The sequence below is a fragment of the Trachinotus anak genome, unplaced genomic scaffold (assembly GCF_046630095.1).
Source record: "Trachinotus anak isolate AG129_WGS33_773 ecotype Australia unplaced genomic scaffold, CSIRO_AGI_Tana_v1 ptg000009l, whole genome shotgun sequence".
Taxonomy (NCBI): Eukaryota; Metazoa; Chordata; class Actinopteri; order Carangiformes; family Carangidae; genus Trachinotus; species Trachinotus anak.
Genome location: NW_027273860.1, coordinates 2,038,575 through 2,051,438, shown reverse-complemented (window position 1 = coordinate 2,051,438; position 12,864 = coordinate 2,038,575). Strand labels below are relative to the sequence as shown.

The window sequence follows — 12,864 nt, the reverse complement described above, 5'->3', positions numbered from 1 at the left end:
GAGACTGACCTGGTAACGTTAGAAGAATTATTGGTTATTTCACAACAAACGGTTCAATAGGCATTTTCACAGCCGACAGTTTGACTGGTGTTACCCATGACATCAACGATGGCTCTGTTTCTGATCTACTCAGATATTGCGGAAAACTGATAGTGTTACAATGGGCAATAAAAAAGTTGTAAAAAATAATAACTCAATTTAGAAAATAAATCTGTGGAAAAAATCATTATTGACCAAATATGTTTTGAAATCAGTATTTATTTCAAACATTAGATGAAAATGCAGAATAGAAAAACAACAGTTTCATGTTTCAACACATTTCTATGCTGCTCAGTTTTTTGTTATTTAAGTCCATGAACACAAAAGTTAACAAGCTACAAACACGAGTCCTTAGCTACCATTGTTTTCACATTTTACAACATAGCAATTCTAAAATCCTGCACACTGTCTGACTTAGAATAAACAATTGATTTGCTAGTTTTGGTGCTACAGACCTTCATCCGTGAGGAGCCACCTAAAATAGGAGCAACCAGTTGCCTCATCCACGTGAAATAGAAAATAACAATTAACAGACGTCAGTTTATAATATAAATAAAGAGAAGATTTGATGCTCCCTATAGTGACAAATATGTATACTCTTCTTTTTTTTTTTTTTTTTACATTAAAGTAGAGTTAAGTAATAATAAAAATAAAAACTGGATAATTCAGGTGCATCAACCACATACAGACAAATCTCGTGCAGGATTTTTTAGTTGCTACTTGGGGTCCACTCATCCTGCCTCACAAAATAGATGTGCAAAGTTTTCTTCTGTTTTCACATTTGACAACATCACACACTGATAGAGAACCACTGCAGGAAAACAGCTTATGTCTGGTTACGTATTCCTGTGGCCAAACTTCATAGCAGCATCACTTCTACAGCAGCAAAATACTTGTATTAATTAGTATTTGAATGAAACGCCTGCAGAGTATAAGGCACAGAGAGGAGAAATACTTGCAACTGCAACAAAACTGATCACAGGGTTGATTTCTGTAACAGATGAAACAGTTTTTCACTTAAAAAAAAAAACAAAAAACTTATTTTCATTAAATTTTCTCATTGCCTAATTCCCACAGTCTGATTATTTATCATATTTAATATTTATATATTTATTTACCCATTATATTTTTGAAATAAATTCTAGTGGCTAATTCTGAAGGGGAAGCTCAGGAATTCATCTTCTGCCTATGATACAAGTGGAAAATTTAAATTTGATGTGCATTCAAACATTTAAACAAGAAAAATGTTATATAAAATTTGTGAATAAGCTTTTTTAGTTCGGGCAAATCTCTTAGTAGCAGCCACCCAAATGTGTTCTGTGTTCAGAGGGTCAGATGTCAGATATGATGTATGACGTGTCTCTGAAGAAATACACCATGGTTTGTTTCATGAATCCAAGAATCAGATTTAAACCGTAAAAGTTGTGACAGAGCGACTCATTACATTTGCTGCCTGGATATGGTGACAGGTGAGTGACAGGTGTGTACTAGTACTGACTGTTTGACTACAGTTCCAGGTGAACTGGCTGGAGATCCATCAAGAGACCTGATGTCACAGTGATGTAAGTCTCTCCTGCTGCAGCTTTTTCCTTAATCTTTTAACCAATCTTGTTGCTGTGTTTCCTGAGTTCACAGCTTATCATGCGTCACTCTTAATAGCTTTGCAAAAATTTCCCGTCAGCACCAGCAGAGATGTGACTTCAACCATACGTGATGGTATGTCAGCTGTCCAGTAACCAGGAGCTTGTTTGGTCGTTCTCATCAGCCAGTGAGGAGGCTGTAGCTCGTCCTGCGGGGCCCCCGGAGGTCCTCCTGGGGCCCGGGACACCCTGTAGCATCCAGAGGATGTCTGAGTATCCTTCAGCAGGGTTAGGGATGAGATGTGTTTCCATAGAAGAAGAAGTTTGTGTGGTCAGGGAGTCAGAGGTGAGAGTTGCAGGGCAGAGGTCGAAACGCCACCTCCATGTTCTCCTCCAGGATGATGTCAAAGCGGCACATTAAAGGCCTGAAGGAGAGGAAGACTCGATCAATACCTTATAGAGCTGCAATGATTGATCAGTCAGTTGACAAAAAAATTAATCTGTGACTATTTTCATAATTGATTGTTTCAATGTTGTCTGGTTAAAGCTTCTCAGTTGCTTTTCGTTCCGTCATATGACAGTAAAGTGAACATCACTGGGTTTTGAACAACGTGGAGACGTCACCTGTGATGGTTATTTTTCAATGTTTAGACAGATTTAAACACATTTGTGAGCAAACTTTAAGAGAAATAAACCCTCTATGTCTAAAAATCTTAGATCTTTTATGTCAACTAATGAAAAATGTAAGCAGAAAGTGTTGCGTTTGTATTTTTGTTCAGTGTATAATGTAGAAGAAGAATAATGGAAATAGTGATCAAGAAACTCAATGAGAGATTTATAGGAAATAATAATGAAACAAAAGGTAAGAAGAGTGTTTGAGAGATTAGCGGTAGCAGAAGGATGACATGGCGGTCGGAGGGGTCAGAGGTCAGCAGTCATGTGCCCTTAAGCAACACACTAGCAACTGTATGTCCCAGTTCTATGTTGAATTTTAGATACTGTGGTTGTAAAACAGGTTTGGGAACATTTGAGAAAATAAAAAAAAAAACATTTTTCTGTGTATCTGTGAAGCTTAATTGGCTGTGAGTAGTTTGATTAACATCCACTGACACATTAGTTGTTTCATTTCCTGTTAAAATAAAATGGAAAAGTTTGTTGTTTTCTTAAACCAAAGCCAAACTATGATTTAAAGACAATTATATATATAACCAAGTTGGAGTATAGAACTGGGACACACTGACTGACACTGATTCCTTTATAAAAACTAATGATAAATAATAAAACTACAGCCTGACTGCAGCAGAGAACAGCACTGTGGGCTGAGGACTGACCTCCCAGGACGCTCCAGAGGTGTGAAGCGTATTCGCAGCAGTCTGATTTTGTACCGAGGGCCGATCACGTTGCCGGTGCTGATGCGCAGCGAGATCTTCTGGATGTGCTGCAGGTCGTCATCAAACTGGGCCAGCAGGCGGGTGGAGGTGTACTGCTCCAGGCGGAAGAGCTTACTGCAAGAAAAGAGGAGGAAAATTTTGGAATAAAAATAGTTCTTTGATCTGCAGACTAAAGGTTGTTAAACATGACTTTTTCCTGGAATGATGCCGCTAAAAATCTCTAAACTGAGCCAAAATCTGGATGAGGACCATTAGAGGGTGATGTATGGAAGCCCACAGTGGCCATGGCTGCAGTACTTTTATTTTATTCTATTATCCTGAAACTACAAGTGAATTCCCTCACAATAATAGTTTGATTGAAATTAATAATTTCACAAGAAAACAACTTAGATAATTAACCTGTGATCTCAAGTTAACGGATGAAATTTTTGGCTCCTGTTGTGATTTTTTTCTGTTTTTTATTGAAGCCAGATGTGTGTATTATGTATTTCTGCCTGTGTGATGTGAATCTCTTCACGCAGCTTGTTCTAGCCGCTGATGTGAGGTGTTTCACTGACGGACTCACTGGTCTATTCGAGCCTCTGTGAAGCTTCTGCCACTGTGCAGCCGGATGTAGACGACCCCCCAGCGGAGGTACTGGTTCCAGGTCACCATGTCCACTCTGTAGCTCAGCTCTGCCACACACAGGAGACACACAGTTTTACTGTCCTGTCAATCACTGCAAAAGATCTCAATCATCAGTCTTTTTTCCCAAATTAATTTCTTGAAAGAAGCCAGTCGCCCTCTGTTTCAATTTTACTGATAGAGTACGGTGATCTACTTTTTCCTTAACGATACTGAAACTGAGGAGAACTCAAGAAAAGTCCTGGAGGATGCACTGGAAACAACAGAAATAATCTCAGCTCACATATTTTACTGTTTGTTTCACGGGAAAAAAAATCTTGACGGCTGAATTAGACTCTGAACAACTTTTTGGGATTAATGTTTTTTGCAGGGCAACATGAATAATAATGTCAACTTGCAGGTTTAAGTTTTACATTATGTTATGTAAAAAAACAATATACATTTTATTATTTATTTATTAATACATTTAGTATTAGTTACTGCTGATGCTCAAAGCATTTTAGAGTTATATTTCATATTGTGTTTCCTGAGACTTTCTGTGAGAGTGTGTCGGACTCACTCCTGTAGGGCAGCGAGGCCGTGGTGCTGAAGAAGACTTTGGTCTGTCCGAGTCGCAGCAGAGTCTCTCTCCACGGGCTGACGTCGTAACCTGCAGGTGAGACCACACAGGTGATCAGACACCAGTCATCATCCTGGTGAGAGCTCAGACTCCTCAGTGTGTTTAGTAAAATGTGCTGCAATGTGTTTGGTTCAGTATCTCTTCTACTCATTCTGAGCTTCTGGTTTTAAAATGTAAAAAGTTCATTTCAAAGGAGGCCAAGGTGATAAAAGGATTGAGGAACAGTAACCTGTGACCTCACACGGTTCAAACTGAGCAGAGGTCAAATCAGTAAAATCACCTGTGAGGGTTTACATGACTTTTAAAGGAACTAAACATCCCTGACGTTATTTTCAGGTCTTTGCAGCACAGAAATATCTTGTTTAGTTACAACAGAGTATTTTCTTAATGGGATTAATTAGAGATTATTCATGTGCGTGTAAAGAGAGGTCATGATGGAGGACGGTGCAACAGGCCAGAAAAATCTGTTGAGGTTGTGATGAAAATAAAACATATAGGATGAGGACTACTGTTTTCTTCCTGTCGTTCACCACTACAGGTTGACGGAGGTGATGTCACCACCTACCGAGCACGGGGCAGGAAGCAGGTTTGAAGGCCTCACACTGCAGACACCTCCCGTCCATGAAGTCGCTGTAGGACGAGCAGGGGTAACCTGTGAGGCTGCAGGTTCGGTTCAGAGCGCACAGGAACAGAAACACCGAGCGCTGGTGGTCACACACAAAGTAAGATTTACCTGTGGGAGACAGATGACGCTGCAGCTCAGAGTGTTTGTGTGTTAATGAGTGTGAGGTTTTTTTCTGCCTGTGTGTGTGTTCGTTCACCTGAAAAGATGGTTTTAGGACACCCTGGTTGGTCGGCTCCACCGTTGGCGTAGAAATCAATATGACCGTGAGCTCCTCTCAGTCCAAATGCTGCACATAGAAAAGCAAAGATTCAGGACTGAAAGGGACGACGTGTGTCTTGTCTGACAGGAAGTATCGAGGTAAAAAAGCCTCTGAATCTGCACTAAGATCATCATCTTCCCTTAATCAGCGTCAGCTTTTTAATGCAGGGTGACCTCTGACCTGTTGTGACTATCCAGAAGTAGAGCCTGTGTTTAGCTTCAGAACATCAGCAGTGAGCAGGGTTGGTATTTATGCAGCTTTTAGGAACTAAAAGATGAATTTATCTTTAAAAGGAGATTTAATTATTTACTAAACCAACTCTGTTGGATTTTACTTTAACGAATCTACGCTGGTTTTCACCAGGATCGCTTCATTTTTGATTCTCACAAACACATAACTTTAAATATTTTAATTCACAGTCACTTTAACTCACTAACAAAATGATAAAAGGAGGAACCTCAGTCTTTTGATATTTAAAATCACATCGCAGCCAAATCATTTATTGTTAGTGAAGTTGATTTTCAGATGCTCACAGTTCATGTCGGTGTGAAGTACGTCCACAAACATGGCGTCTGAGGGGTCCAGCCTCTCCTCTGGTGTGGCGCTGGTGAACATTGGCCCCGCCGGGTCCAGACCTGAAGAGAAGGATGGAGAGTCTAAGACTTTTTGAACTCTAAATATTGACATCTAAGGCGTCTGTCCTTTCAAACTGGTGATCACACATTTAAGTTTTATTTATACCAGTTTTCTTTTGCTTTATTGAAACTTGATTTACCTAAAAGCCACTGACACAAAAAACTATCTCTATGAACATGTTTTATTTATAATTTATCCTGAGTTGTTTTGTATTTATTATATTTGTATTTGTGTTTGCAAGAAATGATTTATTAACAATAAAACACTTCATACAAAAAGATCCATCACAGTGTGATTCACCACAGATCAAAAAATCATAAACATTCAGACGTAAGAAATGGGGGCATTTTGCCAAAACGATTTAAAAAGAGAAAACAAAGAAGCTTAAAACGACAATTCTTCATGTTTTCCTGCTTGTTACTAGTTTCACCTGTGATGCGTCCGATCTTTCCCTTCAGGTTTGCACCAACAAATCCAGCCAGGTGAGCTCCCAGACTGACGCCGATGAGGTGAACTGAACTCAGAGCGGCTCCTTCCTCCTGCAGACGCACAACATTCAGAACTCACCGTTACATTCAAGGTACTAAATTGCCCTCATAGGATCTGGAGGGAGGGGTACCATAAATCTACAAGAAAATACCATATTTTTATTTCAGACCATCATGTCTGAGAGTTTGTAAGGTCTGAGAGTCTTTTTACCTCCACTAAACAATGTTCAGGAGGAAACCGTGACCTGACCTTACAAACATTGTAATTCTGAAGTTATAGGAAAAATAAAATGAAATGAAATAAGTAAAATAAAACCAGTTTGAACTCTCTGACACTATGTCAAACTTTGTCTTTTTTGTGGTTTTGGTCTCCACCATCTCCACCTGTAATACAGAAAACAATACAGAAGAGTCTCACCTCCATAGTCATGATGAAGCCGGTCAGGTTGAGGGCAGCCTCCCTCGTGTAGGTCACGGCGGTGAGGTAGTTGAGGTTTGCTGCCCCCTTGTTCCAGTCCACCACGATGACGTTCATGTCCTCCTGCTCCGCCAGCAGGTGGACTATGTGGTCGATCCAGATCGGGGGCGCTCCGGTGGGCCGGTAGCCGTGGATGACGAAGGCGGTGGGGCGGGAGACGTTGAAGAGAGGCTGCGAGGACAGGTGGTGGTGGTTGATCTCACGGCCACAGTCGAGGTTGGAGCGGGTGTAGAGCAGCAGCCGCACGTACAGGCTGGTTCCGATGAAGCAGTGGGACAGGTTGAGGTCTGTGAAGTTATCACAGGACTCCCCCTCTGCACCCTCCCCACTCTCCTCCTGGCCTGGAGACACAAGTCAGGCGACAGCCAAGGTTCATGGGAATGGAATAATTTATAATTGTATTTGATCCTAAAACAGTGTTGAGCAAATTTTAATTTTTTGAAATTATATTCAAATTTATATAAACACAAAGCGGTAAGAATATACTGTTCATACACTGAAAAGTTAAATATAATATAATAATAAAATTAATTACTTCAGACAATTGAGCCACAATTAAAAAAACACAAACCAGATGTGAGGTCAAAGGTCACTGAAGCTTAAACAACAAAGCCAGACTGAAACACAGCAGCTGCCAAGAATTGAATCATTTTCCATGTCCCAAGATCACAGGTTAATTATCTCGTTACCTCGGGTCGTTTAGTTGTGATAAACATTTTGTTTTCATAAGAAAATAAATGCATTTCTTTTCTTAAGATAATAAGAAAATAACCTTGTTATTTCTAAATAGTGACTTGTTGTTTTCTTCTGAAAATTAGGTCATTTATCTCGTTATTTCAAGAAAAAGTGAGATACACAACTGATGGTGTCAAAATAACGCTCTCAGCTACTGACAGATGAACAGCAGTGTGTTGGCAACTGTGGTGTTAAACTGGATCTAATGTTTAATTTGAACTCTACCATTAAACGGCAGAATTAAATCAGCCAAGAGACAAAGTTGGCAAAGAAAACTTTCAGTTGTTGTTCAGGTTGTTGACGCTAAATTCGGACTCAGAACAGAAATCCAGCCTCCTCAGACCAGGCTGCGTTTTCCAGTCTCCAGCTGCTCTGATCTCTCTCTTCAACAAGCTGTTTCAGTCTGCAGAGCTGCTGTTTGTGGTGTTGGCTCAGCAGATTCAGAAACACTCCAACCAGCCTGTCTGACACCAACAATCACCTCCTTCTGATGTTTGATGTGAAGCTGCTGACCTGTATCTGCAGGATTTTGTGTGCTGCACTTCTGCCATGTGATTGGCTGGTTAGATAACTGCATGAATAAGCAGGTGTTCCTTTTAAGGTACTTGAATGTGTGTAAATCTGTTTCTATCTGCAGAAAAACGCTTAAAAATGCTGCAAATTAAAGACAGAAGCCTCATGATAACAAAAGCAGCCAGACACCTTTGTCATGGTCTTTATTTAAATGTTTGGTGACGTGTTTAAACGTCTGACCCTGTTTCATCCTCTTCACGAAGGTCACAGGTTCCTCAGTCTGACAGTAAATGCTGGGATCAGGTCTTTGTCTGGTTTCCCGCTAAGTGACGGTGAGTTTCAGTTTGACCTCTTTAGCTCTGTGATGTGAGGATTAAGCGTGAGGTATCCAGGGTAACGGAGAGTCTCCGGGCCTATTTAAAGTGTCTTCAGCCTGAACGCTGTCGTGGATGGAGGAGGCTGGAGAAAAGGTTTTCTGATGATCAGAGGGCGTTGTCTGAGCCTCATATGGACACTTACCTACATGAGAAACTGGAGTGTGTTTAATTAAATCAAGAGAAAAGAACTGAAGCCTTCAGGAGAGCTAGGAGGAGACTGTCGGGTTAATCTAGTTAGTGGGTTGTCTTAGTGGTCAGAGGGTAACAGGCTGGCTTGTTAATGTTTGCAGGCCTCCTATTCTCATTTGATTCGGCTCTTTGAACATTACTCGCAGCTGCAGACTGTTCCCAGTCGAGCACACTGCATCTTCGATGGTATTTTGGTAAAATCAGACATGTCTACAATTTGCCCAGAATGATGAAGGGTTTAAATCTGCTGTTTCCACAGGCAGGGATCTTGGATCTACATCAATAAATCTGTGTTTATCCAAAACTGACTCAGGATTTAAAGTGACCTTAAGTGACCGTCTGTTAAATCTGCTTCCTCAGCATCTTCAGCTCTCACTCACCATTGGTTCCTCACATAGCAGAATTTCAAGCTCTGTGATTGGACGTTTCTTGCGTTAACTTCTCTTGAGAAGTTTTTGTGTCCTTAATCTTTAGGACTCATGACTTAACTGGGAGAGTTTCATAAGCTTCAACCGTGCTTCAACTTTTACTCCGGAACCAGAGGCGACTAAAATAACTGCTGCCACTCATTCCAGGACTAACTCTCTGTAAAACCTCAAACTGTCACATTTACAGTTCACTGTTTATTCAACAAATGAGATATGATGTGTTTATTAATGAGCTTTAATGGAGTTCACAGGTGTATTTTTTACCTTTGGACTAGGCTGGCTGTTTCCCTGCCTCTGGTCTTAATCAAGCATCAACCTTCAGGTCTGAAACATGAAGCTGAGAGCTGCAGTTCCTCTAGTGACCACCAGAGTCTGTCTCCAGCAGTGAGTCCGTCCCCAGAGACTCCCATGTTCAAATGTCCAACTTTACAGCAGAAAGAAACATGTTTACAGCCTGGTACAGAAACTGTTCTGGTCTCTAGAGATCATTTGTGAGCTGAATTTTATAGAACTCAACTGTTTACTTTTTATTAAGGACTAAGTTTTGATAATTGAGGTATGTGGCTGCTTTGATTGACAGGTGGGTGAGCATATGCTTGCCACAAACTGACATGCACCGAAGTCTTGGCTCCACATGCCCCACCTCTTTGCCCATTTTTGGATTAGCTAGGAGTTAGGGGCGGAGTCAGGCGCTGCCAAGATGGTGATGGTGGAGCAGCTCACTCTGAGCTTCTTCAGAAACCTGTGGGTGAAGTCACTGAGGCTACGTCCACCTTCATTTACAGTCTATGGTCTTTAGAAGTGGGTTTCCATCCAAATGTCAGTACAACAACTTTACTCCATTTTTTATACAAATGAAAAATGCTCATAAAAACAGATGGGAACCTACCTTATGTCTTTATGCTAAGTTAAGCTAATTATCTCTTGGTTCTAGCTCCGAACTTCAAGCGCAGGTATGAGAGTGGTATCCATCTTCACATCCAGCTCTCAGCAACAAAGCGAACAGTTAACATTTAGCATCAGTGCTAGCTGGCTGCAGCACGTAGCAATCCCCGCTCTGCAATTAGCACACACGGTGCGACACTGCCCTCAATAGGATCAGGCTGCTATAAAAAAACACCTCATCCCGTCACCACCCACCCAACCCTCAGCACAAGAGGTGATTACAGCTGTCAGTCAAACAAGAAGGGTGGGGTTAAGGAGTGGAAATGGCCCCAATCCAGCCCCACATTAGTCAGGTATGAATAACAGAGGACTGACCAACACTGTGTGAGACCTGCTGTATATTTACTTTCACACCACCAGACAGAAACAGAAACACACTTTTCCATTTTAACCTCCAGCCTGGAGCAGATGGGGGGGGGACTTTAAATAAGCTGTTCTTTCCTACACTTCACTAAGCTGTTTCTGTCTGCAGTCACACACAAATTGAAGTTTGTAAACCACTCAGTTATTCTCATCTCAGCTTCTTGCAGGATCAGTAGCTGCTCAAAGATAAAGGTTCACAGTGACCAGAAGATCCGTCACAAATGATGAATAAATACTTGTTGGTGTTTTTCTTACCATGGCAGAGCACGAGGAGTCCGAGCAGACCTAGAAGTGTGCGGGGCAGCATCCCTCCTTCCTCCAACCACAGAGACAACGAGGGAACGAAAGAGGGAACGAGGCAGACTGAGAGAGAAGGAGCTCTGACTGCAGAGTGAAGGAGGTGACTGAACGAGGGAGGGATTGTTGTGAGAGGGAGGGAGGGAGGGAGGAGGAGAGGTGGTGTCTTCATTAACCGTACGGATCAGAAGGATGGAGAGGTGGAGAAAGAACCAGAAACCTGGAGACAAGACAGAATTAAACTAAAGTAGTAATATTTCAAATTAGAGAACTCCTACATGGACAAATAATTTTAATTAAAAAAACTTTGAATTGTTTGCCAGACTAATAAAACTAATATGTTTAAAGTTTGTTAAATTATCTCTATAAGTTAGTGAAACTCTGTTTGGATAGAATTATGTTTGAGGCCACAATGGGACATTTTTAAAACATGAATCGCATAAATCATGTTCCTCATTCAGATTCACACTGTGGTACTGGTTGTGTTATATTCGTGTGTTGCATGTTTGCGGGAAGTGACTAATATTGTGACAAATTGTGTTCTTATTTAGTTTATACTGCACTTCTCCATTTTATTGCTTTGCATGTTGTGTATCGTGCACTGACAGTGTAGCCTAATGATGCACAATGCAGAGTTTTTCACTGATCTTTATAATCATAAATTCTTTTTAGAGTCACTGCATCACATCTGTGTCACATTCAGGGACTAAAGATAAAAAAAACCAAAAAAACCTTTGGTGAATTCTGTGCATTTACACCAGTGTAGTGTGAATAACCCAGTATATATATACAACAAATAATTCATTTTGAGCAAACAAAAATCTATTCTTATTCGGTTTCACTTATATCATAAGAATTTCTCTTCAAAATGTAATTTATCTGTATGTGAAAAATATTTTCATGAGCTCTGTAGCTATGAAATGATTCTGTCAGGGTGAAAGTCTGGGATGTTGGACCCATGAATGTTGATCAGTGAGCACATCGTCATCTAATGCAAGAAGCAGAGTCTGTGCTGCACCTTAACGTCCCCGCTGAAAGCTCTAAACGCTGTTAAAATGACATTTTATAACACAACACGAAGCAGGGTGCAGTATGAAAATATAAATCCTGGTAGGTGGCCTTCAACTCAGCTGCTCCTCATCACTGCTCAGTGAGGTTCAAGCCTGATTGTGGGTAATCTGTGCCATCAAAAGTTGGAGCCACACCAGCGATGGTTATTAATAGCTCCACAGTCTCTGACCACAGAGCACCCAGCCCATCCTGCCCTGTACTCACCGAATTCAACATGAACACATGTAATTTAACATCTCCAGGGAGCAGGGCCCCGGCGACAGACTCCGAAAACACTTCAGAAGCAGTGAAACTGAGCGGACATGTGATGTAAGATGTAATGTGAGGGTGCACTGCACAATCAAAGGCAGAACAGAAAACCTCACTGGCCATAGTAGGAGAATTACAGTGACTTCATGCCAAGTGAGCCCCTCGAGATGTGTTGGAATAAATACATAACTATGAATCCTTTAATTCAGTTTGCTGACGTCATTCTTTTGTTAAAAATCTGATGCCTGCCGCTCTGTCGTCCATCTCTGATTCTCCACAGAAGAAAACGAAAGAGAGAAATCTGCACAATCCTGCATTTAGCACCAGCAGAAGATGAAGATCTCCCTCTCACTGAATACAAGAATCTGTGTGACAGTGGTGCGTCTGACAGATGAGTAAATGTAAATCATTCTTTGTGCAGGTGCAGTCAACCTGCACCAGAGTTCTGCACAGACCTGAACCCAGATGGTGTGTCAGGACCTGCTGGGTTCAGGATTGTGGCAGAACAGTACACACAGTACAGTACATGCACCTTATGGTTGAGTCTCTCGGCATTAAACTCTCCAGCATGTCTCACAGACGAGGCACAGGGCTGATGATGCTGCTCTGATGATGGTTAACAGCTTCAGTTTCAGGTCACGCTGTGTCACAGTGAATGAAACCACATCGACCCAAGAAAACTTACATAAAAATGCATTTTGCAATTTTTTCTTTAACTTTGATACTAAGATGCTGTAAGTATTTTATCTAAATGTTGGAAGGACCTTGAAGTTTTTCTCATGGTGTTTTTTTCATGTTTTATGGTCCTGTGTCTCTGCAGGCCAGGACTGAAATGTGATGCAGCCAGGTGAAAGATCACTGTAAGGTCACGATGTTCTGCAACCAGTTAAAGAGCTTATCTTTGGAGGCCACACCCTCTCACCAGTCACCTGACTTGGCAAACAGCAGAGGCTGGTGT

At 41.2% G+C, this 12,864-nt stretch overlaps 1 protein-coding gene across 1 annotated transcript; it reads right to left on the bottom strand.

Moving 5' to 3' along the window:
* Positions 1-240: 240 nt before the first annotated feature.
* On the bottom strand, positions 241-10,758 carry lipib (lipase, member Ib). The gene is made up of 10 exons (XM_071484454.1): positions 10,545-10,758; positions 6,680-7,080; positions 6,204-6,312; positions 5,671-5,772; positions 5,075-5,164; positions 4,819-4,986; positions 4,194-4,283; positions 3,576-3,684; positions 2,951-3,124; positions 241-2,044 (listed from the first exon to the last, which is right to left on the bottom strand). The coding sequence occupies exons 1-10, from the start codon at positions 10,756-10,758 to the stop codon at positions 1,960-1,962; spliced, it is 1,542 nt and encodes a 513-aa protein (XP_071340555.1). The 3' UTR covers positions 241-1,959.
* Positions 10,759-12,864: the final 2,106 nt, after the last annotated feature.

What these genes read in the sequence shown, in the direction of transcription:
- lipib (XM_071484454.1), bottom strand. Translation starts at nt 10,758, where the DNA reads ATGAAGACACCACCTCTCCTCCTCCCTCCCTCCCTCCCTCTCACAACA. An exon ending in GCTTCATCATGACTATGGAG is followed by an intron (nt 6,313 to 6,679) that starts GTGAGACTCTTC and finishes GTGCGTCTGCAG; the next exon opens with GAGGAAGGAGCCGCTCTGAG. An exon ending in TCCTAAAACCATCTTTTCAG is followed by an intron (nt 4,987 to 5,074) that starts GTGAACGAACAC and finishes TGTCTCCCACAG; the next exon opens with GTAAATCTTACTTTGTGTGT.